At 33.6% G+C, this 25,980-nt stretch overlaps 1 protein-coding gene across 6 annotated transcripts in view; it reads right to left on the bottom strand.

Annotated features, from left to right (window-relative positions):
• The window catches only part of SHOC2 (SHOC2 leucine rich repeat scaffold protein), a 111,439-nt gene that overhangs the window by 26,519 nt on the left and 58,940 nt on the right, over window positions 1-25,980 (bottom strand). For 5 of the 6 annotated variants that reach the window (XM_067709421.1, XM_067709422.1, XM_067709423.1 and 2 more), the window contains 2 exons: window positions 17,633-18,563; window positions 2,800-2,937 (listed from right to left, as the gene is read on the bottom strand). In XM_067709421.1, the coding sequence (XP_067565522.1) occupies window positions 2,800-2,937; window positions 17,633-18,335 (841 nt within the window). In that variant the 5' untranslated portion in view covers window positions 18,336-18,563. The remainder of the gene's footprint in view (window positions 1-2,799; window positions 2,938-17,632; window positions 18,564-25,980) is intronic. The other variant, XM_067709426.1, reaches the window with a different exon arrangement.

Below are 25,980 nucleotides of genomic sequence, written 5' to 3' on the forward strand. Positions count from 1 at the left end.
AACCATTTCTGAGAAAATGACTACAAGATTGACTTCAGCCAACCAAGAAATGACTTGGGCAATTATGGCAACAGCATTGATGATGAACATTATGACTAAAATAAAAATACAGACTGGCATAACAAGACATAACATAAATGTTGCATGTCCTAACAACAAAGCTAATAAAAATTGGGAGGAAAAGAGACCAAAAAGGGCAAGTAGTAGAATAAATTCACTGATTACCTCATCTACATTACTCTACTCAACAAAAATAGAATACACATTCAATTGCACATGGAACACTTATCAAGATAGACCATACACTGAGCCATAAAATAAGTCTCAATACATTTAAATGATTCAAGTCACACAAAGTATGTTCTTGACCACAATGGAATTAACCTAGAAATCAATAACAGAAAAACCCTTGGAAAACTGTCAGATGTTGGGAACTAAATAACATACTTTTAAATAACACACAGATCACAGAAAACAAAAGGGTAAATTAGAAAGTATTTTGAACAAAACAAAAAAGAAAACACAAGATGTCAGAATTTGTGGGATGTTGTTAAAGCAGTATGTAAGGCAAAATTTATAGCACTAAATGCCTGTATGAGAAGAAAGGTCTCAAATCAATAATCTCAATCTTCCGCCATAAGAAACTAGAAAAAGAACAAATAAAACTCAAAGTAAGCAGATGAAAGGGAAGAAGAAAGGTCAAAGTGGAAATCAATGAAACAAAAACCAAGGAAAGAATAGAGAAAAATCAATACTTTGAGACAATCAATAAAACTGGTAAAATTGATAAACCTCTAACCAGACTGATTAGGGAAAAAAAAAAAGAGAGAAGATATAAATTACCAATATCAGGAATAAGAGAAATGGCATTACCACAGATTCTATAGATATTGAAATAATAATGGAATATTATGAACAATTTTATGCCCATTAAATGTGGCAACTTAAAAGAAATGGACACATTCTTTGAAAGACACAAATGACCAAGTTTTCTCAAAAAGAAATTGATAACCTAAATAGCCCTATGTCTATCAAAGAAATTGAAATTGTTTTCAAAAACATTCCAACAAAGAAAAATCCTGACCCAGGTGGCTTTACCAATTAATTTTATCAAATATTAAAGGAAGAAATATGTCAATTTTATACAAACTGTTGCAAAAATTGAAGAGAAGGGAGTACTTCCCAACTTATTATATATGGCCAGGATTACCCTGAAACTGAAACTAGACAAAAACAGGTTTTATAACATTATGTATGAATATATTGTTTGTTAAAATTAATTAAGTAAATCTAATTTTTAAAACTTCTACCAGAATGTATGTTTTTTCATTATTTCTTCTTGGTAAGCAATTTCAATCTTATTATCTGGGTTTTTGTCAAGTTCAGGGAAATATTAAATTATATTTTATAGCTTCTTCATTGTCTTACTCTATTCTCTTTCTAGAACTTCTAGTCCTGTCTTCCATGACTTTTTTTTCATTTATTTTGTATTTATTTGGTATTTTTCTGTCTGTTCTAGACTCTAGGGGACAAGAATCAGAAAGATATAGGTTCTAATGGCTAGCTATTATATCCTGAAGAAGTCTCAGATTACTCTTCTGTGAACAGGTGTCATCTAACCAAAGACAGTCTATTGTAACTTATTTAAAAATTCCATAACAATTGCTTGTTTCAAGTAGTGGTAGACTAGATAATTCAAGCAACCCCTCCCATTGAAGAAAACTAAAAACACTTCTAAAACAAAAACCAGAAAGCTAACAAGACTGGAAACCAGCTGGGAACCCAGAAACAAGCAAAACACTGGAGAAGATTTTGTCCCGAGAGTGCTTTCCTAGCTAGAAGATGCAGCTGAAAGGCTAAGGCATGTTTCCACCAAAAGTCAAAATCTAGAGCCTGCCAAGGGGGAGGAGTCTAGTAATCAATATCAACTGAGACCCTACAGGGCTGCACCCTAGTACAAGGGGTAAACCGGAATTAAAACAACCCTCCAATTAGTCTGCCGCTTGTCTCTGAATCACTTGGGGGACCAGAAAAATCACAAACCTTAGAACACAGATGGAATAAAGTGGTCACCCTAGGTACCTGAGAGAAGCAAACAAAAATCCTTCTGGAGAAAGATAACATTATCACAGGCCTCAAATGATTTAGTAAGAGAACCTTGTAAATATTCATTACCAAAATTATATAAACTTAGTATAGAGTAATTTTTTTAATGTAAAAATTCCCTCTACTGTTTGTATAAATTTGGGGTCATTTAGAAAAAGAAACAAGAATATATAAATATGGAACACATCAGAGTAAGTGCAATCCAACTTTCTGTTCTTTGGCTATGCACTTTCAAAACACATTTTGCACTCTGAGACATCTTTTAGTCCCTCAATATTACGATGAACAAACTTTAAAATATACTGGCCATGTTTTAAAAACTAAACAGCAATGATTTTATTTTTCAGTGTGGTCTATTTTAGCAAAGAAGGGACCGCACCCTATACAAGAGCATGCAACATTCTGAAATAAGCAAAAACAGAAAATGCACCCATTCTGCAATTTAAGCAGATTTATAGAACATATACATATTACTCAATATTCTATCTTCTTTACAATTTAATTGAGATCATTTCCTAAAATTTAGTTATTTTCTTTGCCTGGAAATGGAAATTAAAAAATGATTTTAAAATACTGTCTTTTAGAAGTTTTACCACTTTGACAACACTGAATTTTAATTTTTTATTATCAAAATGGATTTTAATGTCCAAGTAGCTATAAATGATGAACAGTATCTTCTTTCTCCTCTCATACCTATAGTATCTGGGAGGTCTAGCAATTCATTGTGCTGCAAGTCAAGGTTGGTTATCTGTGTGCAGTTTCCAATCTCCTTTGGAAGGTGTTCAAGTTGATTGTGAGCTACATCCAGCGTAATGAGGTTACATAATTCACCTGTAAATTGACCAACATAAAAATTTAATAAGAATTTTTAAAGAATATATTAAATAATGAAAGAAAAACATTTTCTATATCATAACTATACTTTTTCTGAAAAAGTAAAAGTCAAACACAAAATTTGAAGCTGTTATTTGAAAATGACATTTTACAAATATTGAATTATGAAGCTAATATAAGGTTATATGTCAATTATACCTAAAGAAAAAAGGAAAATGACATCTGATAATGTTAAAATGTTGGTTGTAAATCATTACCAACCAATATTATATATTTTTTTAACTTAAGTAACCAATTTAACCACATTTACATTTGTATATTCCATTACTTCAAAAAGAGCTTACTAATTTTTTAAACCAAATTCAACACAATAATATCAGATACATCTTGAGTTTAACTTGAGGGTCACCTTTACCTCAAAATATGTATGCTTTCAAATAAGCATATATTCTGATGTTATATAAATATGTAAACTGAGATTTATAAATCAAAACTGCTTCTCAATTTAATAGTACTCCAAAAGGATAGAAAATAAGGTATTTTTCTCCTCATTCTGGTTGAAAGGACTGTATTTGGCAATTCAGATTATTCTTAGTGTTTTTCTGTCTTCAAAAACTTATTTATAAAAGTTATATTGGCTCTCTCATGATTTTCCTTTTTTTTTTTTGGCAGAGGTTGGAAATACTGAAAAAGTAAGATAAGCAAATGAAGTGCATAAAACTGAAAAATGGGTGTAGGGCATATTATTAAGCCACATATTACAAACATAAGCAACAAAAGAGAAAGTAAATTGGATTTCATCAAAATTTAAAACTTACATGTATCAAAGGACACTATCAAGAGAATGAAAAGACAACCCACAGAATAGGAGGAAATATTTACAAATCACATATCTGCTAAGGGATTAATTATCCAGAATGTATAAAGAACTCCCATAATTCAACAACAAAAAAACAAACCACCCAATTTAAAAGCGGACAAAGAACTGGAACAGACATTTCTCCAAAGATACGCAAATGGCCAATAAACACATGAAAAGATGCTCAACATCACTTATCATTAAAAAATGCAAATCAATACGATGAGATACCACTTCATACCCATGAAAATGGCTACAATCAAAACAACAAAAAAACAAAGAAAACAAACAAACAAAACAAATGTTGGCAAGGATGTGGAGAAATTGGAATCCTTGTGCTTTACCTCCAGGAGGCCCACCCCAGGTTCTCAGGGTCAAGATAAAAGTCCCCTCCTATTGTCACTTAGGCATATCATATTCAAAATCATATACAGATAATCAAAGACAAAGAGAAATTTCTGAAAGAAGATAGAGGGGGGAAAAAAAACACCTTACCTATATAGGAATAAGGATAAGAACACATTGGACTTCTCTTCAGTAACCATGCAAGCAAGAAGAGAACGGAATGAAATATTTAAAGTGTTGAGAGAAAAAAAGAAATCACCAACCTAAAGTCTATATCCAATGAAATTATCCTTCAAAGTAAAGGAGAAATAAAGACTTTCTCAGACAAACAGATATTGAGGGAATTTGTTGCCAGCAGACCTGTCTTGCAAGAAATATTAAAATAAGTTCTTCAGAAAGAAGGAAAATGATATAGGTCAGAAGCTCAGATCTACATAAAGAAAGGAAGAACTTTAGAGAAGTAATAAATAAAGACAAAATAAAATCTTTTATTTTCTTATTCTTAATCTAACAGATAACAGTTTGTTCAAAGTATTAACAGCAACAATATAGCAGGTGATTATAGATTAAGGATAAATGAAATGAATGACAGCAGTGTTACAAGGGACAGGAGGGAGGAACTGGGAATATTCTGTTATAAGGTACCCACACTACCCCTGAATGGTACAGTGTTATTTGAAGGTGGACTTATGTTAGCCGTAAATCCATACTGCAAACTCCAGGGCAATTACACACATACATACATACAAACAAACAAAAAAAATTAAAACAAGTATAAATGATATGTTAAGGAGAGAGAAAATGAAATAATACAAAATGCTCAATTAAACCCAGATAATGCAGAAAAATGGTGAAAGACAAAAAAAAAAAGAACAAGTTCAACTAATAGAAAACAGTTCCAGATACAGTTGATATTATAAAGCCACTACACTCCAATAAAAATTAATTTAAAAAAAGCCAACTAAATCAATAAACACTTTAAATGTGAATGTGAATGAACCAAATAAAAGACAGAGACTATCAAAGTGGATTAAAAAACGAGACCCAACTAAATAGTACTGTCTTCGAAAAACCTACTTTACAGACACAGGTGGATTAAAAATAAAGGGATGGAGAAAGAAATACAATGCTAATGTTAATCAAAAGAAAGCTGAAGTAGCTACATAGATTTCAGACAAAGTCAACTTCAAAGCAAGGAAAATTATCAGAGATATAGAAAGCATTACATAATGGTAAACAGAACATATCTCCAAGACATAATAATCCTTAAAGTGTAAGCAGCTGCTCATCTCCTCCATATCTAGTATAGTGCTTAGTACACAGAACCATGTTCAACTGAAAGAATAAATGATGATAACTGGGGAAAATAAAACTTGGATTCTAATACTCTTCAGGCCAGAAGTAATAAATGTTTTTTGTATTTGCCACAACTTTTCTAATAATACTTGAAGCTGTTTCAGTTCCCATGAAAGTAAATCCCACTACTTTAAAGGAATATGCACAAATTCAAAAGTGTATAGAGTCCCAGCAAGTAAATAAAGCAAGTTGGGAGGAGACTGGCTAACTTTAGCCTATTCGGAACAGATATGATTCAACTCAGGTCAATTATTGCTACACTACAGGACTTCTCAACTTCAATACTGAAATACTTTGGACCAGATAATTCTTTGCTGTAGGAGGCTGTCCTGTGCATAAGCAGCATCCCTGGCCTTTACCCATAAGATGCCAATAGCACCTCCCCACCAAGTCATGACAATCAAAACTATCTCTAGACATTGACAAATGTCCTTTTTTGTAACACTGCCAAAATTGCCCCTGGTTGAGAATCACAGCAATGTTGGGACGAGAAAGCTCAATATTGTCCAATTCTCACGCTTGTCAAAAGAAGTTGGAAATTTATATTTTCATATAAAATCTTCTAATGTTCAAATACTAACAACTAATTTTTAGGTTGAAACAGAACAAAACACTGTGTTATCGAACGTATCTGTGGACTTTTTTCAGTGTTCAGGATGCCAGTTTGACACCTCTGAACACAGAAGCAGATGAATTACCAATATCTTAGGACAGGAACTTACATATGACTATCTAATATTAAACTAAAAAATAAGTGTTTTTAAAAAGCAGGGAATATAATTATCTAGACTCAAATTAAGTTAAATCCTAAATCCTTTTTTGATTTATATAAGTCACCATACAATAACTGAATTATTTTGAGTATATATTCTCTCCCGAAAATTATCCTCCAGCAATACAACACTCTGCAAAGTCAGGAAATCATGTTAACACCGATACATTAAGAAGAGTGTCATCTAATAACACTAATACTTCTTTCTCACAATCTAGTAATGACGAAAAGTTTTGAAAATGCTTAAAACTCAGGAAATGTGATTTAAGTTTTTAACAGCATCAGCACACAAAAGTAACATGATTTTTAAATTTTATTTTAGTCCATGAAATAAACTCACAAGTAAATTATATATATTATTGAGTTAAATTTGAAACTTTAGATTTTCCCCAAAATCCACGTATACATTTTAAAGGACTCATGCAAAACATTTTCTCTTAGGAACTTTGAATTTTCTTCAGTCTAATGAAAAAGATCTAAAAAATTTCAGGGAAGTTTATAATTAATAAAAGATAGTTTCCAGGAAAATCTAAAATATTTTTGGAACTAATCCAAAATGTCCTATTAAATGCAATTAACAAAACATTTTTAGTGTGAGGAGAAAAAAAAAGGAGTTTAAGATCTCTCTTATTTAGAGCAACACTCCTAACTGCCCAAGCTTTTCTTGTTCATATTCAAATAATCAAAAACATTTGAAAATTCTGAATATATGATAAATTCTGCACTAGACAATACTGTGCCAGGATAAGAGCTCGTGCTACAAATCACAAAAGACAGAATATTAAATATTTAAGGAGTTCATAAACTACTTTCACACTATTTATTATTTCTATACTCTGTCCAGTTAGTTAGTACTTTAAACATTTATTTTACTATATGATCCAAATATTATTAACAAAATATAAGTTCATCTCAGATGGTTCTAAAGGACAATAATCAAGGTCTTAACAGTGACTTGTCTCTGGCTGGATTGAAGAGTGGTTTTTATTTTCTACTTTATATATTTGTATTTTGTGATTTTTCCTTGTTTTTACACATTTTTTAATCCAAAGAGAAAAAAAAAAAAGGGAGATTCAAGAGGTAAATACTAGCAGTCTCTCCTACACTGTACATGGAAGAGCATTTTTTGACTCTTAAATAGAAGTTTCCTGTCTGTGGAGCAGATGTATCTTTTAGTGAAAATGAACACATCATGTTATCATATTGATGACACGAGCCATTAATACGATACACCTTATGACTCGTATTCCATATTTAGTAAGCAATATTTTAAGTTTGACTTCCTACATAGATTTGCCTACAGAGAGAACACGGACTTCATTCACTGATCCATTCTACAAATACTTATTAAGCACCTACCATGTACTAGGCACTATTCTAGGGACTGAAGATACAATAGGGAAAAAAGAGGTAAAATTCCTGCCTTTGGGCTTCCCTGGTGGTGCAGTGGTTGAGAGTCCGCGTGCCAATGCAGAGGACATGGGTTCGTGCCCCAGTCCAGGAAGATCCCACATGCCGCGGAGCGGCTGGGCCCGTGAGCCATGGCCACTGAGCCTGCGCGTCCGGAGCCCGTGCTCCGCAACGGGAGAGGCCACAACAGTGAGAGGCCCGCGTACCGCAAACAAACAAACAAAAAAAACAAAAAAAAAATTCCTGCCTTCATGGAACTTATATTTTAATATGGAAAAAATAAATAATATATAACCAACGTGAGGACGTATAAAAGCTATAAAAGAAAATAAAGCAGGATAAAAGAGTGTGATGGGGGAAGGGGAGATTAGAGATATTGATAGTAAGTAGAAGGGGAAAGTAACCCCGATGGAGTAGCATTTGAGTATACACCTGAATAATGGGAGAAGAAAGAAACAATGGAAATATCTGGGGGAAGCTGAGTGAACAGCAAACACAAAGACTCTGAGGCAAGAGGGTAGTTCAAAACACAACAGAAAGCCAGTGTGGCTGGAAGAATGAGTAAGGAAGAAAGTGACAGGAGATGAAGCAGCCCGGAGTCAGGGTCTTGTGGGCTAAGGTAAGGACTTCAGCTTTGACTAAGGAGGTAGTGGTGAGGGTAGTAAGAGTAGTTTTTTTGTTTGTTTTTAGAGCAGTTTCAGGTCTACAGAAAAACTGCACATGAAGTACAGAGTTCCCACATACCCCACCTCCCCACAGTTTCCACTATTATTAACATCCTGCATTTGGTGCATTTGTTACAGTTGATGAACCAACATTTATACATTATTATTATTAACTAGAAGTCCATATTTTACATCACCACCCACTCTTTGTGTTGTCCAGTTCTACAGGTTTTGATAAGTGCATAATATCATGTATCCATCATCACAGTATCATACAGAAGTTTCACTGCTCTAAAAATCCCCTGTGCTTCACTACTCATTGATCCATCTCTCTCCTGGGGCCCTTGGCAACCATGATCTTTTATTTTGCCTTTTCCAGAATGTTGTATAGTTGGAATCATATAATATGCAGCTTTTCCAGATTGACTTCTTTCATTTAGCAATATGCATTTAAGGTTCCTCCATGTCTTTTTGTAGCTTGATAGTTCATTTCTTTTTTACCACTGAACAAATATTCCATTGTATGGGTGTACTAGTTTACTATTCACTCATTTATTGAAGGACATCTTGTTTACTTCCAATTTTTAACAATTATGAATAGAACAGCTAAAAACATTTTGTGTACAGTTTTTTGCATAGACATAAGTTTTCAACTCATCTGAGTAAACAGGAGCATGATTGATAGACTGTATGGTGAGACTATGTTTAGCTTTGGAAGAAACTGCCACTGTCTTCGTCTTCCAAAGTGTCTGTACCACTTTGCATTCCCACAGTAATGAATGAGAGCTTGCACCAGCATTTGGTATTGTTCAACCAAAAACAATAGAATGAATAAATAAAATCATGGTATATTCACACTATGAAATATTATGCAGTAATGAGAAGGAACATTCTCTAACTATATACACCAATATGATGAATAATGTGAAGGACAGCTCTTCCTTATAGAAGAATTTCAATTAATAAATGCAAAAGGAACAAGGGAAATTTTAAAAAATCATCATTAGAATATAGTAATAATTGTTTTGGGGAAGAACCACCAAGGAACCCTCAGTATTTGTTTTGCAATTTTTCTTTACCTCTAAAATTTGTCCAAAATGGATAGCTTAAAAAAGATAAAGTTTAGGGCTTCCCTGGTGGCGCAGTGGTTGAGAGTCCGTCTGCCGATGCAGGGGACGCGGGTTTGTGCCCCGGTCCGGGAGGATCCGACATGCCGCGGAGCAGCTGAGCCCGTGAGCCATGGCCGCTGAGCCTGTGCATCCGGAGCCTGTGCTCCGCAACGGGAGAGGCCACAACAGTGAGAGGCCCGCGTGCCACCAAAAAAAAAAAAAAAAAAAAAGATAAAGTTTAAAGTAAAAACGATGGCAATATATTATTATGGGATTTATGATATATGAATAACATAATATATATAACGTATATTGTCATATATTGTATGACAATAATGGCACAAAAAACAGGAGAAACAGAAGTGTTCTATTGTAAGGTTCTTAGGATACATGTAAAGTGGTATAATATTATATAAATGTAGACTGTATTGTTATGATATGCACTGTAAATATTAGAGCAGACACTTAAAAAAGGTATCAGAGATGTATAACTAATATGCAGCAGTTGAGATAAGTGGAATCTATAAAAAAAATCCAAAAGAAGGCATGAAATGAAGGGTAAAAGGAAAAGTAACAAATGGCACAAATAGAAAATAGCCAGCCAGCTGACAGATTTAAACCAATCATATTGATAACTATATTAAATGTAAATGGTCTAAACCCTCCAATTAAGACAAACTGTCACGATAAAACAAGAGACCTAACCATATGATGTCTACAAGAAACAATTTTAAATACATATAAAGACACAAAAAGTAAAAAGATAGAAAAAGATATGGCTATATCAAATAAAATCAGAATTTAGAAAAAGAGATACTACCAGAAATATTACCATAAAGACAGATGGTTCATAATGATATAAACTGCATCAGAAAAAAAAAAATCCTAAGTATATATACAACTAGTAACAGAGTTTCAAAATGTAAGAAGCAAAAATAATAGCACTAGTGGGAGAAAGACAAATCTACTACTATAGTTGGGTATTTCAACACTCATTTCTTACTAATTGAAGAAAAAAGTAGACAGAAAATCGATAAGGGTATACAAGAAATTAATAACATCATCAACCAATTTGACCTTGCTCCAAAAATAACAGCAAAATGCACCTTCTTTTCAACTGCATATAGAACATTTACCAAGACAGACTGTATTTTATAAATCAGTAACAAAAAATAGGGAATTCCCTGGCAGTCCCAGTGGTTAGGACTCCACACCTTCATTGCTGAGGGTTCAGGTTCGATCCCTGGTCAGGGAATTAGGATCCCACAAGCCGCATGGTGCAGCCAAAAAGTTAAAAAAGGGAAAAAAAAATATGAAAACATCTCTGAAATACTTGGAAATTGAACAATGCACTAATAATCCATGGATTAGAGAATAACAAGAGATATTTAGAAAATACTTTGAACTAAATAATAATGAAAACAGAACATATCAAAATGTATGTGCTGCTGCTAAAATAGTACTTGGAGGTTTATAGCTATCAATGCCCTTACATAATGCAAAGAAGAAAGATACAAAATCAATCTAACAACTTACGACAGAAGACAAAGGACATATTAAACATAAAGTAATAAGGAACTAGATAATTAAGAGCAGAAAACAAAAAAAAATGGAAGATAAGTTAAAAAATAATAAAACCAAAAGCAGTTTTTTTGAAAGGACCAATAAAGCCAATATCAGGAATGAATGAAAGAGGGATGTGATAATATATATATTACAAACTTTAGAAGAATAAAGAACCATTATGAACTTTATGCCAAAAAATTCAACAGATCAAATAAAATAGACAAATGCTTTGACAGATTCAAACTATCAAAGTTCAACTGAGAAGAAACAGAAAACCCAAATAACTTCCTATTAACTTAGTCATTTAAAACCTTCCTACCAAGAAAACCCCAGTCCCAGATTACAAGACTGATAAATTCTTCTAAACATTTGAAGACATAATACTAATTCTTCACAAACTCTTCCAGAACATAAAAGAGGAACACTTTCCAACTCATTCCACAATATGAAGCCAGCATTGCCCTGATAGAAAACCATTACAAAAAAACAGAAGAAAAAAAAGAAATTACAGATCAATATCCATGATGAATATAAATGCAAAAACTCTTTAAATTTTAGTAAATTAAACCTAGCAACATACAGAAAGGCCCTATTAAAACATATCTATTAACAGGCACTCAAATACTGGTAAATAAATAATTTAGGTTTCTTTCATAAGTTGTGGCCTTCCGTATATTATCATTTGACTCACGTTAATAAGGACACTTACATTTTTAAAGTAACTCTCGTTCCTGAGCTTATAGGGTTACTTTTCAAACATTCAGAGCTTAGCTCTATAAAAATCACATCAAATCTTACTAAAATACATTTGTAAAACTACATAATTAACAAGGGCTGGAAATACTTATTACACAAGCTTGAATAGATTTAGGGACTTAGGTCAGAATACACACTATTATATTTGCATAAATTTGTCTTGAAAGCTTAATTCTCCCTTTCATTGCAAAGAAAACTTTAGTAGTTCTTCTGAGCAAGTGCTTCTGTAACTAAGCAACATGGACAACAGTGTCTATATTCTTTGAATGGATAGCATGCTATCATTAGAGTACAATGATTGCCCTCCTCCCTACACCTTAGCAGTGTGGGAAGTCAAATGTATCCTCTGGTTCTATCAGATCCTTCTAAGATGGTTGAAGTGTTTTTTTCTGTTCTCTTACATCCTCCTTTAGCAATAAGAGTAACTTTTCCAGGTTTCTGTTGTTTAGTGAAACACCTGACAATTTGATAACAATCAACTAAGTTAACAGTTCATTTCTAGGCCTCTAAGGTTTCTTACTGATTTCCAGTGAAAAGAAGTTATTTATTAACAACTATGAACTCCCTTTCCTGATTTCGTTTTCCTGCCAAACTAAGTTACTCATTAGCACTTGTACAAAACACTCAAATGAGATCATTAAATAATGTTACCTGGACCATGAAAGCAATTGCAGCACCTCTGGCAGTCCTAGGAGAACTTCAAGAATTTTAGGAACTAAGGGTTACAATTTGGGTTAATATTAAAAATTGGGTAATAGTATTTGGCTTCACTAAATTCACTTCAAGCCACATTTACTGAAAACCCACTGTTTATTACCTGCAAAAATTCATAGAAAATTACATAATAGGGAATTAAATAAGATCTCTAAGGTCCTTCAACTTAAAAAAAATTGCTGATTCTGTTCTTAGTATTTTTATATATATTGATTATACATACATATTTATTATATATTACTTGACATAAAAAATAACTGCAGTACTATAGTATATATAGTAGAAAATTGATTGTTTTCAATAAATGTTAATGAGTCATATGGGTTAAAAAATTGCTGTTTCTAATTTCTCATATATCTGAATGCTGTGAGAGGTTTTTTTTAATGAGTAAAAATGATCTGGGTTCTCAAAAAGCATACATAACATAGCAGATCATTCTCCTAAGAGAAATTTACACAAAATTGTATACAATATAAATGATGTAGCATTTTATTGAACATACAATATATAGGACAAACAGATTTTTTTAAGATTCCCTCTAACTTAGCCGTTTTTATAAATAATAATAGGAGGAAACTTTAAGGAGAAGCAATCTTAAACCAGCCTTTAATTCAATGAAGGAAAAGTTGTAGGAATATTAGTAAGAGACAAAGATGGAGTTTATTTCTGGTTTCAAAGAGTAATCATTTTCTTTCTAGAAAAATAAAATCATTTAAAACTTCACTAATCAGAGTTTCCTTAAGTAAAGTGATTAATTATTCAAACTGACAACCTGATGACCCTCACTCTAATCTATTCAGGCCCACCCAAAAAAATTTACAAAAGCACATCTCTAACATGAAACTCAAAGGAACCAGGCCAATTGCGGGGGGTGGGGGGGGGCGGTGCAGGGAAGGATGGGGTAAGGGAGTGGTTATTCACTGTTTTCCCTCTGAAAACATGATTTCTTGAGTGCCTTGGTGTTCAGTGAAGAGTCTCTTTCAAGATTAAAAATGGTGAAAGGAGGTATGGGCAGGAAGAATGAAACACTAATCTAAAAAAGCAATGACTAAGGTTTCCATCTATCTTATTTAACACAAAAAGATAGGACATTTACTTTATTTGTCCATGACTTACCATACAAAAGGAAAAAAGTAAGTCAATATTACCAAGTGAAGAGTTTTCTTGGCTGCTCTCTAATGTATTATGTCTGGCTCTTCGTATGTCTTTCAGTATCCTTTTACTGCTTTCTGCCAGTATTCACCCATGTGAATATGCATCATTAGTATCAAATCACATGGCATTAATAAAGATACTATTAATGCTTAAACAGGTATTCAGATTTTAACATAATTTCCCTATAAAGGCAACAGCACAGCTGCTAAATTCCAAATACATTATTTAAACTAAATACTAGGCTATGTTTCACAAACTTCTAATTTCTCACATTCCTCAAATATACTGCTGAACACAAACTGGATGGCATGATTGAAAGTGGTATACTCATAAAAACAACAGAGAAGAATAAGCACTTAATATGCATAATATAAATCTAATATATATATATCTATAATAATGTGGATCTAATACGTATAAATGAAAGTTTAACAAAATGATAATTAGCATATATTTTGAATTGTAAATTCTCTTGTTATGAGTTTCAGCAGTAAGTCGAATTGCATTAAAGACGTATAACTTTTAGAAATGTCAAATTCCGTTTTATTTGATCTGGGTGCATGAGTCTTATTTTGTAAGCATTCTCAAAGGAGCTCAGGATTTGGGGGGTTTTTGTGTAATTAAAAAAGCAGTAAAGCAAGATCTGCATCACAGAAAATAACTATTTCTCTCTTTCCTTTATAATAAAAGATAGCCTTCAAGAGTTAAAAACAAATCAATAATAATCAGGAAACTATAAATTAAAAACATAATGAGATACCACTTCACACTCATGGAATGGCTATAATAAAAAAAGACAGATAATCACAAGAATGTTGACGATATAGAGGAATTGGAACCCTCATACACTGCTAATGGGAAGGTAAAATGGTGTAGCCACTTAAGAAAATAGTCCAGTATTTCCTCGAAAGATTAAACATAGAGTTACCATATGACTCAGTAAATCTACTTCTAGGTATACACCGAAGAGAAATGAAAACAAATGTCTACACAAAAACTTTTACACAAATGTTCACAGTAATTTTATTCATAATAGCCAGAAAGTGAAAACAACCCAAATGTTCAACAACTGATGAGTGGATAAACAAAATGTGGTATAATCATACAGTGGAATATCATTCAGCAATAAAAAGGAATGATGTACTGATAGATGCTATGACCTGAATTTTGAAAACATTATGCTAAGTGAAAGAAGCTAGCCACCAAAGACTATATATTTTATGATTCCATTTATATGAAATGTCCAGAATAGGTAAATTTATAGAAAAAGAAAGTAGATTAGTGTTTGCCTAGGGCTAAGGAGTTGGGAGAAAACATGGGTGGGGTGGGGTAACTGCCAAACAGAACAGAGTTTCTTTCTGGGGTGATGAAAATCTCCCATAATTGTTTGTGATAGTGAACAAGTCTGTGAACATGCTAAAACCCACTGAATTGTATACTTCGAATGCATTAATCATATGGTATGTGAATTATATCTCAATTAAGCTGTTAACACTGTCCCCTCTCAAAAAAAAAAAAAATCTACTGTAATAGCTTTCAACTGCAGCTACACTTGGAATAACCCAACTTACTCATTAAAAGTACAGATCCCCTGGACCTGCCAGACCAGTAAATCATAATCTATGGGATGAGACCCACTCTTCTAGACTAGTGGGAGCAGTACAGTGAGACCTAGATTCAAGCTCTGACTATGCCATCTTCTTAACTGTATGATCTTTAGTAAATTATCTAATCTCACTAAATTTTCAGTTCCTTTTTCAGTACAATGAGGTGAGAAGTACCTATTTCATTGGATTACTGTAAGAATTTAATGAGATATTAGATGTAAATTTACGTGTACAAAATAGTGTATGTTCTATGACATACTGTGCTCAAACAACAGTTACTCTTATTATTACAATTATGTTATTTTTACTAGATCTTTATTTTCTTTTTCCCTATAAGGAAACATAACGCAGACTTCAGCAATGTTTGTCCCAAATCCATGCATGTAAGTTAAACCTTATAAATTCTAACTCCTTATAAGAAATATTGTTTTATTTTTTAAAGCAGTTTACTTTCTATCTGATGCCCTGCTCGGAATAAAATAAATGACATTTATGAAGTTACTATTTTTATAGAAATACAGAAATTACAAGAACACAAAACTTCAATGTCACTAATGGTGGGAGGGTGCTCATTAAAAAACAAATCAATGGTTATTTTATAAATTACAAATTTAGGAATAAAGTTCCAAAGATTAGGCAGCCACAAAAATCAACCATTTAATTAAATATAATTTGCCAATTTTTAAAAATTCACTTTTTAGTAAAAATGTTGTAACCATCTGCTCAAGAACAAAGTGAAGTAAATTTAAAGTCCTATGAAATAGTTTCTTGCTTAAGAAATGCATGTTCTTAATTCCCAGGTAATTTGACAACATCTTCTAAAGAAAAAAAAAATCCTCAAAGAAAGACTTTCATATGAATGAAAGCCAACGTTTTAGAATGGAGTGTAACACATGCACAAAACAACAATAAGTACAAAGACTGGAAATAACATTTTATATTTCTACATAAAAATTCAGCATTTCTTTCCCCAACAGCTTATAATTCTATTCTACAATGAGTCATACAAACAGGTCAAATTTTGACTGAATCTGGTACAAAAATCAAATGTCATTCAACAACCACATTGTTATCTGAAGACATGGAAAGGAACATATCCATTCGAATTCCTAGGGCTATTTTAGTATCTCATAAGTGTGTCACACTTTATAAATACAAGTACATTGCTTGAGAAAAATGACTGTGGATTTTCTAAATACATTTAATTAAACCAAAATTAAATTAAGTGTCTGGTTAGAGCTAAATATAATAGAACACCATACCTAAAATTTAAACTGCATCTTTCTCAAAGCTAAATAAAAATTTTGAAACACCCAGAGAATATTATATCTCTACATAGCTGCACAGCCTAAAAACAAAGTTTCCTTCATCACCCACTATAAGACCAATGCTCAACCAATATATTTAACCTGTTTTATTCAGAATAAATTTGTGTTTCACACAAAAAAGGGAAACTTCCCTTTAAAAGCTGTATAATCAATTTTTATGTCAATTTTTCAAACTCTCATAAAAAGGGCCCACAAAGATAATACCGTCTATCAATTTCTCAAAATCGGTAAGTCAACGGTTGACTACATTCCAAAAGTTGCTGAAATTTTTTTTTAATTAAAAATACCAAAACAACTAACTTCTTTTTACTGACTTGTTTACACATGTGTATTTCCTATTTTTTATTCTACAATCTATTCTTTTAAAAACAGTCCCCTTTTTTCAGTACAATTTAGCTTTACATATAAAAACAAGAATGAAATCTACCAAAATACTAACAGTGTTGGCATTAACTATCGCTAACTTTTCTACTTTTCTGTATCCTTAGATTGTTTTTAATGAACATGTAAGTACTTTCAAAATGAAATTTTCTTTTCAACTTTCTTACAACCCTGCTTCTTCACAAGGCTCTGATACGCCAATCTTTTGTGGTAAATTAGGTAGAAAAGTAATATGAATTTAAACAAACACTTTTTAGGTAAAAAAGAAGGTGTCAGAGAATGAGAAAATGCAGGCTTAAAGCATCTTATATAATCATATCTTGTAAATACTTTAAAAACAGGTGGTAACAATTAAAAAATTAGGTAAAAATTCTTTTTCTGCTTCAAATTTACTTTTTTCCAATGAAAATGAAAGCAGATTAGATTTGTGTGAAAAAGGCCCAATTACATCTACATTCTAACTAATTATCTAGGTCTATAAAATAATCTCAAACCATGTACTATTAATACCGCTATAACTGATTAAAGTAAACCATAAAGAAGACAAAACTTAGAAACCAGCTGTTTTTTAGACAAGTATCAGATATTTTCTGATATGGAAAAGCACTGGACAAAATTATTGAGCATAACAAATACTACAAACAATAATAGTAACCCAAGGCCTCTTACCAATTTCAGCAGGTAGTTGTTTGATTTTGTTCTCTCGAATGCTAAGCATGCTGAGTTTTGACAGGTTTTTGATGTCTTTTTCCACAGTAGTTATTCGATTAAAGCGAAGGTAAAGAGTGGTAAGAGAATCCAGCCTATACACCACTGAAGGAATTTCTCTCAGTTTATTATGCCGTAAATCAAGCATCCGCAGCTTCTTCAAGTTATCAAGAGAGTCAGGCAAACTGGTAAGTGAATTTTCACTTAGAGCAAGTGTCATGAGATTTACTAGACAGCCCACTTCTGCTGGGAGGGACTGTAATTTGTTGCTATATAAATAAAGTTCTGTTAATTGAGTCAACTCTTTGATTGATGATGGCAATATGTGTATAGACCTCTTGGATAAGTCCAAACGCATTGAGTTCTCTTCCCGGCATTTGTTGAGCTCTTTAATCACCTCTGCATTGCTAGATTTCTTTCTAGTCCCAGGTGCTGGATTTGGCCGTTTGATCGTATTATCAACTGAAAAAGCCACCCCTGGTTGGGCAGCACTGGAGTCCTTCTTTCCATCTTTGGCATCTTTCCCTTTGGTCTTAGGTTCTTTTTCTTTGCTCTCTTTCCCAAAACCTCCAGAGGCTTTTGCCTCCTTTTCTCTTTCCTTGGCTGATGGTGCTTTGGGATCTTTCTCTTTAGAGTCTTTTTCTTTTCCTAAACTACTACTCATGGTGACTCAAGCTTGGGCAAAAACTACATGAACTCCTTTTATTTGCCAACAGCAGAAACTGGAATTCAAAGATGAAGAGACAAAAATCCTACACAATCAAAAAAGGTGTTGGCTTCAAGAAGTAATCGCCATCTGTTACGTGTTGGATCTAAAAGCACTATGCCCATTTCTGATAACTCATTCCAACTGGTAAAATGGTGCTGGTCAATCAATGATTCATTAGAATTCCTGAAATATAATAGAGAGAGTATTATATTACTTTAGGTTATAAATTTATATTAAGTAAATGGGCTCTGAAAAACAATCTTACTGAAAATTTTGCTATTTTCCTAAGATTTGATACAGTAAATATTTATTGAACACCTTCTACTTTGCAAAATCCATTGAAAAATTATAAAAATTAACAAGGCGGGCTCTCTCTTTAAGGAATTTACAATCTAACAGGAAGAGGTAAGATAGGTATGCAAGTCACCAAACTGCAAATGTTTTTAAGAGCTGAAAAGTGGGAGAAATCACAACAGCAACTAATGTCTGAGCGCTTTCTATGTACAAGCACTATTGTATGGAATTTACAAACATTATAACTGCTCTATGAGATAAATTCTTATCTCTATTTTACACACAGGGACGACTGAGGCACAGAAATATTTTTAGTAATTAGCTTTGTGATCCTGGGAAAGTGGCAGAGCTAAGATTCCAATGTAGGTGGTACACTGCCTATATTCTTAATCACTACGGTAAAACTGCTCTATCTGCAGCTAATTACCAGATTCTAGGAACTGCAAAGGTAGCTTTTTTAGTTGATAGTGAGAAGGATTAAAGGTTCTTAGAAGTAGAAAAGGTTCACTGGTAACATGACTGACCCAAAATGATCCACAAAGATTGAAAAGATGAGGGGAGATGGAAGTGAGACAGCACTAACCTAATAAGATCTATTCTTGGTATAAGATTATAATGATGATTATCACATTTAATAATTATTTACTTAAAAAACCACATCAATAGACCATATATACTAAATATATTCCTTAGTCTTACCTTAAATGCCGATGTGAAAGCTTTACAATATTGAATCTTGAATTACAATAAACAAGACTTCTGGTTCCATACAAGATGGAATAAGCCCACTCTACCTTGTTCCTCACATTAATTACAACTTAAAACCCTGACAAAATACATGAAGCAACTAGCAGAATATTCTGAAAGGTAGAGAAAAGAAGGCAGACTGGTTAGGAACCTTGGTTTGCAGATGACCTGGTGGTTAGTACTCTAGGGGTTTTTTGTTTTGCTTTGTTTTTATTTCCTATATATCCTGGCCTGGCAGTAGAGAAGCCCATAAACCCAAAACACCAATAAGCATGGACTAAAACAAGGTCCAAGAAAAGTCTGCTGTCTCTAGTCAAAGGACTATGAAGAGAATAGCACTGCAGGATGGAACCCTTTTGACTATACCCCTCCTTATTCCACTTGAACACCACAGAAGAAGTCATGTCCCACCCCTCCCAACTGGCACTGAGGCCACAAAGACTGTAGAGTAAAACTCTGCCAACCACCCAGCTCTGCACTAACTTGAAGAGAAGCAGTACACATCCCCCTTGGCATCAGTACTGCAGCCATGGAAACTATGGAGGAGAGCCCTGTTGACCATCCCCACCCTGTACTTAGTAAATGTCAGCCAAGAAGTGGTAGCCCTCTCCCTCTCCACTGGTGCAAAAGCTGTACTATGAGGAAGAATCCTGTGGATCATCCCCTGCCGTGCACTAAGCAAATGTTAGCAAAGAGACAGCACACCACTCCTTCACAACTAGAGGGGGAAGGAGAAAATTATGGAGAGGAGGGAGCTGGAAAAAGGGATTCTTTCAATCTGTGTATTCCCAAGCACACTCCTTAGAAGCTCAGCAAGAAACCAACCAGAATGAAAACAACAAATGCTTTGAGAACTGAACTGTAGAGTGGAATATCACCTATTTTTCAGATTGGTCTTGGGGTGGCATACAAACAGGGCAGACCAGAATACCCCTAAAAAGCACATTAAAAGGATCATACACCATGATCAAGTGAGGTTTATTCCAGGAATGCAAGGATTCTTCAATATACGCAAAACAATTAATGTGATAAACCATATTAACAAATTGAAGGAGAAAAACCATATGATCATCTCAGTAGATGCAGAGAAAGCTTTCGACAAAATTCAACACCCATTTATGATAAAAACCCTGCAGAAAGTAGGCATAGAGGGAACTTTCCTCAACAAAATAAAGGCCATATATGACAAACCCACAGCCAACATCGTCCTCAATGGTGAAAGATTGAAAGCATTTCCACTAAGATCAGGAACAAGACAAGGCTGCCCACTCTCACCACTCTTATTCAACATAGTTTTGGAAGTTTTAGCCACAGCAATCAGAGAAGAAAAGGAAATAAAAGGAATTCAAATCAGAAAAGAAGAACTAAAGCTGTCACTGTTTGCAGATGACATGATACTATATATAGAGAATCCTAAAGATGCTACCAGAAAACTACTAGAGCTAATCAATGAATTTGGTAAAGGAGCAGGATACAAAATTAATGCACAGAAATCTCTGGCATTCCTATATACTAAGGATGAAAAATCTGAAAGTGAAATCAAGAAAACACTCCCATTTACCATTGCAACAAAAAAAATAAAATATCTAGGAATAAACCTACCTAAGGAGACAAAAGACCTGTATGCAGAAAATTATAAGACACTGATGAAAGAAATTAAAGATGATACAAATAAATGAAGAGATATACTGTGTTCTTGGATTGGAAGAATCAACATTGTGAAAATGACTCTACTACCCAAAGCAATCTACAGATTCAATGCAATCCCTATCAAACTACCACTGGCATTTTTCACAGAAGTAGAACAAAAAATTTCACAATTTGTATGCAAACACAAAAGACCCCGAATAGTCAAAGCAATCTTGAGAACGAAAAACGGAGCTGGAGGAATCAGGCTCCCTGACTTCAGACTATACTACAAAGTTACAGTAATCAAGACAGTATGGTACTGGCACAAAAACAGAAAGATAGATCAATGGAACAGGATAGAAAGCCCACAGATAAACCCATGTACATATGGTCACCTTATCTTTGATAAAGGAGGCAGGAATGTACAGTGGAGAAAGGACTGCCTCTTCAATAAGTGGTGCTGGGAAAACTGGACAGCTACATGTAAAAGTATGAGATTAGATCACTCCCTAACACCAAAATAATATCAAAATGGATTAAAGATCTAAATGTAAGGTCAGAAACTATCAAACTCTTAGAGGAAAACATAGGCAGAACACTCTACGACACAAATCACAGCAAGATCCTTTCTGACCCACCTCCCAGAGAAATGGAAATAAAAAGAAAAATAAACAAATGGGACCTAATGAAACTTCAAAGCTTTTGCACAGCAAAGGAAACCATAAACAAGACCAAAAGACAACCCTCAGAATGGGAGAAAATATTTGCAAATGAGGCAACTGACAATGAATTAATCTCCAAAATTTATAAGCAGCTCAATAACAAAAAAACAAACAACCCAATCCAAAAATGGGCAGAAGACCTAAATAGACATTTCTCCAAAGAAGATATACAGACTGCCAACAAACACATGAAAGAATGCTCAACTTCATTAATCATTAGAGAAATACAAATCAAAACTACAATGAGATATCATCTCACACCAGTCAGAATGGCCATCATCAAAAAATCTAGAAACAATAAATGCTGGAGAGGGTGTGGAGAAAAGGGAACACTCTTGCACTGTTGGTGGGAATGTAAATTGATACAGCCACTGTGGAGAACAGTATGGAAGTTCCTTAAAAAGCTAAAAATAGAACCACCATATGACCCAGCAATCCCACTAATGGGCATATACCCTGAGAAAACCATAATTCAAAAAGAGTCATGTACCAAAATGTTCATTGCAGCTCTATTTACAATAGCCTGGAGATGGAAACAACCTAAGTGTCCATCATCGGATGAATGGGTAAAGAAGATGTGGCACATATATACAATGCAATATTACTCAGCCATAAAAAGAAACAAAATTGAGCTATTTGTAATGAGGTGGATAGACCTAGAGTCTGTCATACAAAGTGAAGTAAGTCAGAAGGAGAAAGACAAATACCGTATGCTAACACATATATATGGAATTTAAGGGAAAAAAATGTCATGAAGAACCTAGGGGTAAGACAGGAATAAAGACACAGACCTACTAGAGAATGGACGAGGATATGGGGAGGGGAAAGGGTAAGTTGTGACAAAGCGAGAGAGAGGCATGGACATATATACACTACCAAACGTAAGGTAGATAGCTAGTGGGAAGCAGCCGCATAGCACAGGGAGATCAGCTCGGTGCTTTGTGACCGCCTGGAGGGGTGGGATAGGGAGGGTGGGAGGGAGGGAGACGTAAGAGGGAACAGATATGGGAACATATGTATATGTATAACTGATTCACTTTGCTATAAAACAGAAACTAACACACCATCGTAAAGCAATTATACTCCAATAAAGATGTAAAAGAAAAAAAACTATATTGGAACCAAAACCCACAAAAATGGGTTAGGGCATGTATTCTGAAACAAAACAGGTTGACTGCTAAACAGAAGGCTTAAAAAGAAATCAAAATTTTATAAGTCTCAAAATGTCCAGGATGTAATCCAAAATTACTCATCATACCAAGAACTAGGAAAATATCAACTTGAATTGGAAAAGACAATCAACAGACACCAACAATGAGATGACAGATGTTGGAATTATCTGACAAGGATTTTAAAGCAGGTCTCAAAAAACAAAACCAAAAAAAAATGCTCCAACAACTACATATACTCTGGAAACATACAAATAACTATAAAGTCTCAACAAAGAAATAAAAGGTAAATCGAGAATCAAATGAAAATTTTAGAGCCAAATAATATAATAAATAAAACTCACTGGAGGGGCTCAATAGGATAATGGAGATTATTGAAAATTCAGTGAATTTGAAGAAAGATCAGTAGAAATGATCCAATCTGAACAGCAGAAAGAAAAGAGATTTTAAAAACTCAAAAGAGGGCTTCCCTGGTGGCGCAGTGGTTGAGAGTCCGCCTGCTGATGCAGGGGACACGGGATCGTGTTCCGGTCCGGGAAGATCCCACATGCCACGGAGCGGCTGGGCCCGTGAGCCGTGGCCGCTGAGCCTGCGCGTCCGGAGCCTGTGCTCTGCAACGGGAGAGGCCACAATAGTGAGAGGCCCGTGTACCGCAAAAAAAAAAAACAAAAAACTCAAAAGAGCCTCAGTAAGCTGTGGGACAGAAACAAAACGTCTAATATTTGTTTCTTCAGAATCCCAGAAGAAGAGAAGAATGGATATGGGGGTGAAAAATTATTTAAAGAGACAATGACTGAAACATCTGAAATTTGGCGGGGAGGGGTTGGACTTATAGAGACAAAAAGCTGAGCAAATCCCAAACAGGAAAAACCCAAAGAAATTCATTCCCAGAATATGATAATAAAATTTCTGAAAACTAGGGCAGCCAGAAAACAATATAAACCTATAGGGGAACAATGATTTGAATGACAGTGGATTTCTCATGAGAAATCAAACAGGCGTAAGGAAGTGATATTTTTCAAGTGTTGAAAAAGAAAAGAAGTCAACCAAGCCTTCTTCATTCAGCATAAGCATTCTTCAGGAATGAAGGAAATATAATGACATTTTGAGATGAAGGAAAACAAAGAGAATTTGATGCCAGCAGATCTGCTCTAAAATAATTGTCAAAGGAAGACCTTCAGACAAGAAAGCAAACAGAATGAAAATTAGAACATCGGGAATGAAGAAAGATCTATGGAAAGAGTAATAATATGGATTAATATAACTGGCAATTCTTTTCCTCTTCAGTTTTGTAAATTATGTTTGACTGCTGAAAGCAAAGAATATATCTCTGAGGTGGTTGTCAATGTATATAGAGGTACTAAGACAAGTATATGACAAGGGAATGAGAGTGAAAGGACCTGAGTGATGCTAAGATTACTACATTGTATTTGAAGTGGTAAAATGTTGATACTAGTAGACTATGATAACTTAAGAATATATGTTGTATTTCCTAGATCACAAGAAAAAATATAGAAAGAAGTATACTCAAAAACACTACAGATAAATTGAAATCTTTGTTCAAGTAACCCAGAGTAAGACAGGGAAAGAGAAAAAAGAAAAACAGAGGGCACAAAAAGAAAATTATGAACTGGCACATTTAAATCCAAACGTAGCAATAATTACATTAAATGTAAACATTCTCAACACACCAATTAAAAGAATTTGTCAGAATGAGTTTTTAAAAACATGACCCAACTATATACCGTCTACAAGAAACTCAATTCAAATTTAATAACAAAGGGGGAGGGTTAAAAGTATAGAAAAAGTTATACCATGCAAATGCTAATCAAGGAAAGTTTGAGTGGATGTATTAATAGCAAAATAAAATTCAGAGCAAAGAAAACTACCTGGGACAAAGAGGGAGATTAGACTACAAAAAGAAAATGGTCATTTCTCCAATAAGATAAAACATTTCCTAACTGTGTATGCACCAAAGAACAGAGCTTCAAAAGACATAGTAAAAACTGATAGAACTAAGAAAAATCCACAAATCCACAATTACAGTTGGGGATTTCAAAACCCTTCTCAGTAACGGACAAAGTACAGTACAGAAAGTTAGCAAGGATATAAGATAACAAACAAATACCATAAATCAAATGGATTTAAATTGACATTTGCAGAATACTCCATTTGATAAAGTAGAATACATACTCTTTTCAAGGCATATGCAACATTCCCCAAGATAGGCTATATCTTATATCATAAAAAATCTTAAAGAACTGAAATCATACAAAGTATGTTCCCTTACTATGATGGAATTAAACTAGAAATCACTAATAGGAAGATAACAAAAATCTCCAAACACCTGAAAATTAAACACCATACTTCTAAATAATCTGTGGGTCAAAAACAGTAATAAGGAAAATTAAACTATATATTGAGCTGAATAAAAATAAAACTATATCAGAATTTATGAGATGTAGCTTAAGTAGTGCTTAAAGGGAAATACGTATTACTGAATGATTATATTAGATTACATTAGAAAAGAAGAAAAACTGCAGATCAATAATCTAAGTTCCCACATCAAGAAACTTGAAAAGGGCAAAAGGAACACGAAGCAAGCAGAAGGAAAATACAATATAGAACAGAAATCCATGAAATTGAAAACTGAAAAGCAATAAATAAAAATCAATAAAACCGAAAGCTGGTTCCTTAAAAAGATCAACAGAATTGATAAACATCTGGCAACTCTGACAAAGAAAAAAAAAAAGAGAACACAAATTACCAATATCAGGAATGAAACAGAGAATATAGTTAAATACTCCACAGACATTAAAAGAATAATAAGAGAACACTAAAAATAACTCTTTGGATTTAAATTCAACAAGTTAAAGTGGACCAAATCCTTGATAACCGCAAATTACCAAAACTCACCCAAGATTAAACAGATCATCTAAATAGTCCTATCTATAATTGCTAAAGAAACTGAATTAATAGTTTAAAACTTTCCAAAAAAGGAAATTGCTAGGCACAAATGATTTCACTGGAGAATTCTAA

The sequence above is a fragment of the Pseudorca crassidens genome, chromosome 16 (genome assembly GCF_039906515.1).
Source record: "Pseudorca crassidens isolate mPseCra1 chromosome 16, mPseCra1.hap1, whole genome shotgun sequence".
NCBI classification, from domain to species: Eukaryota; Metazoa; Chordata; class Mammalia; order Artiodactyla; family Delphinidae; genus Pseudorca; species Pseudorca crassidens.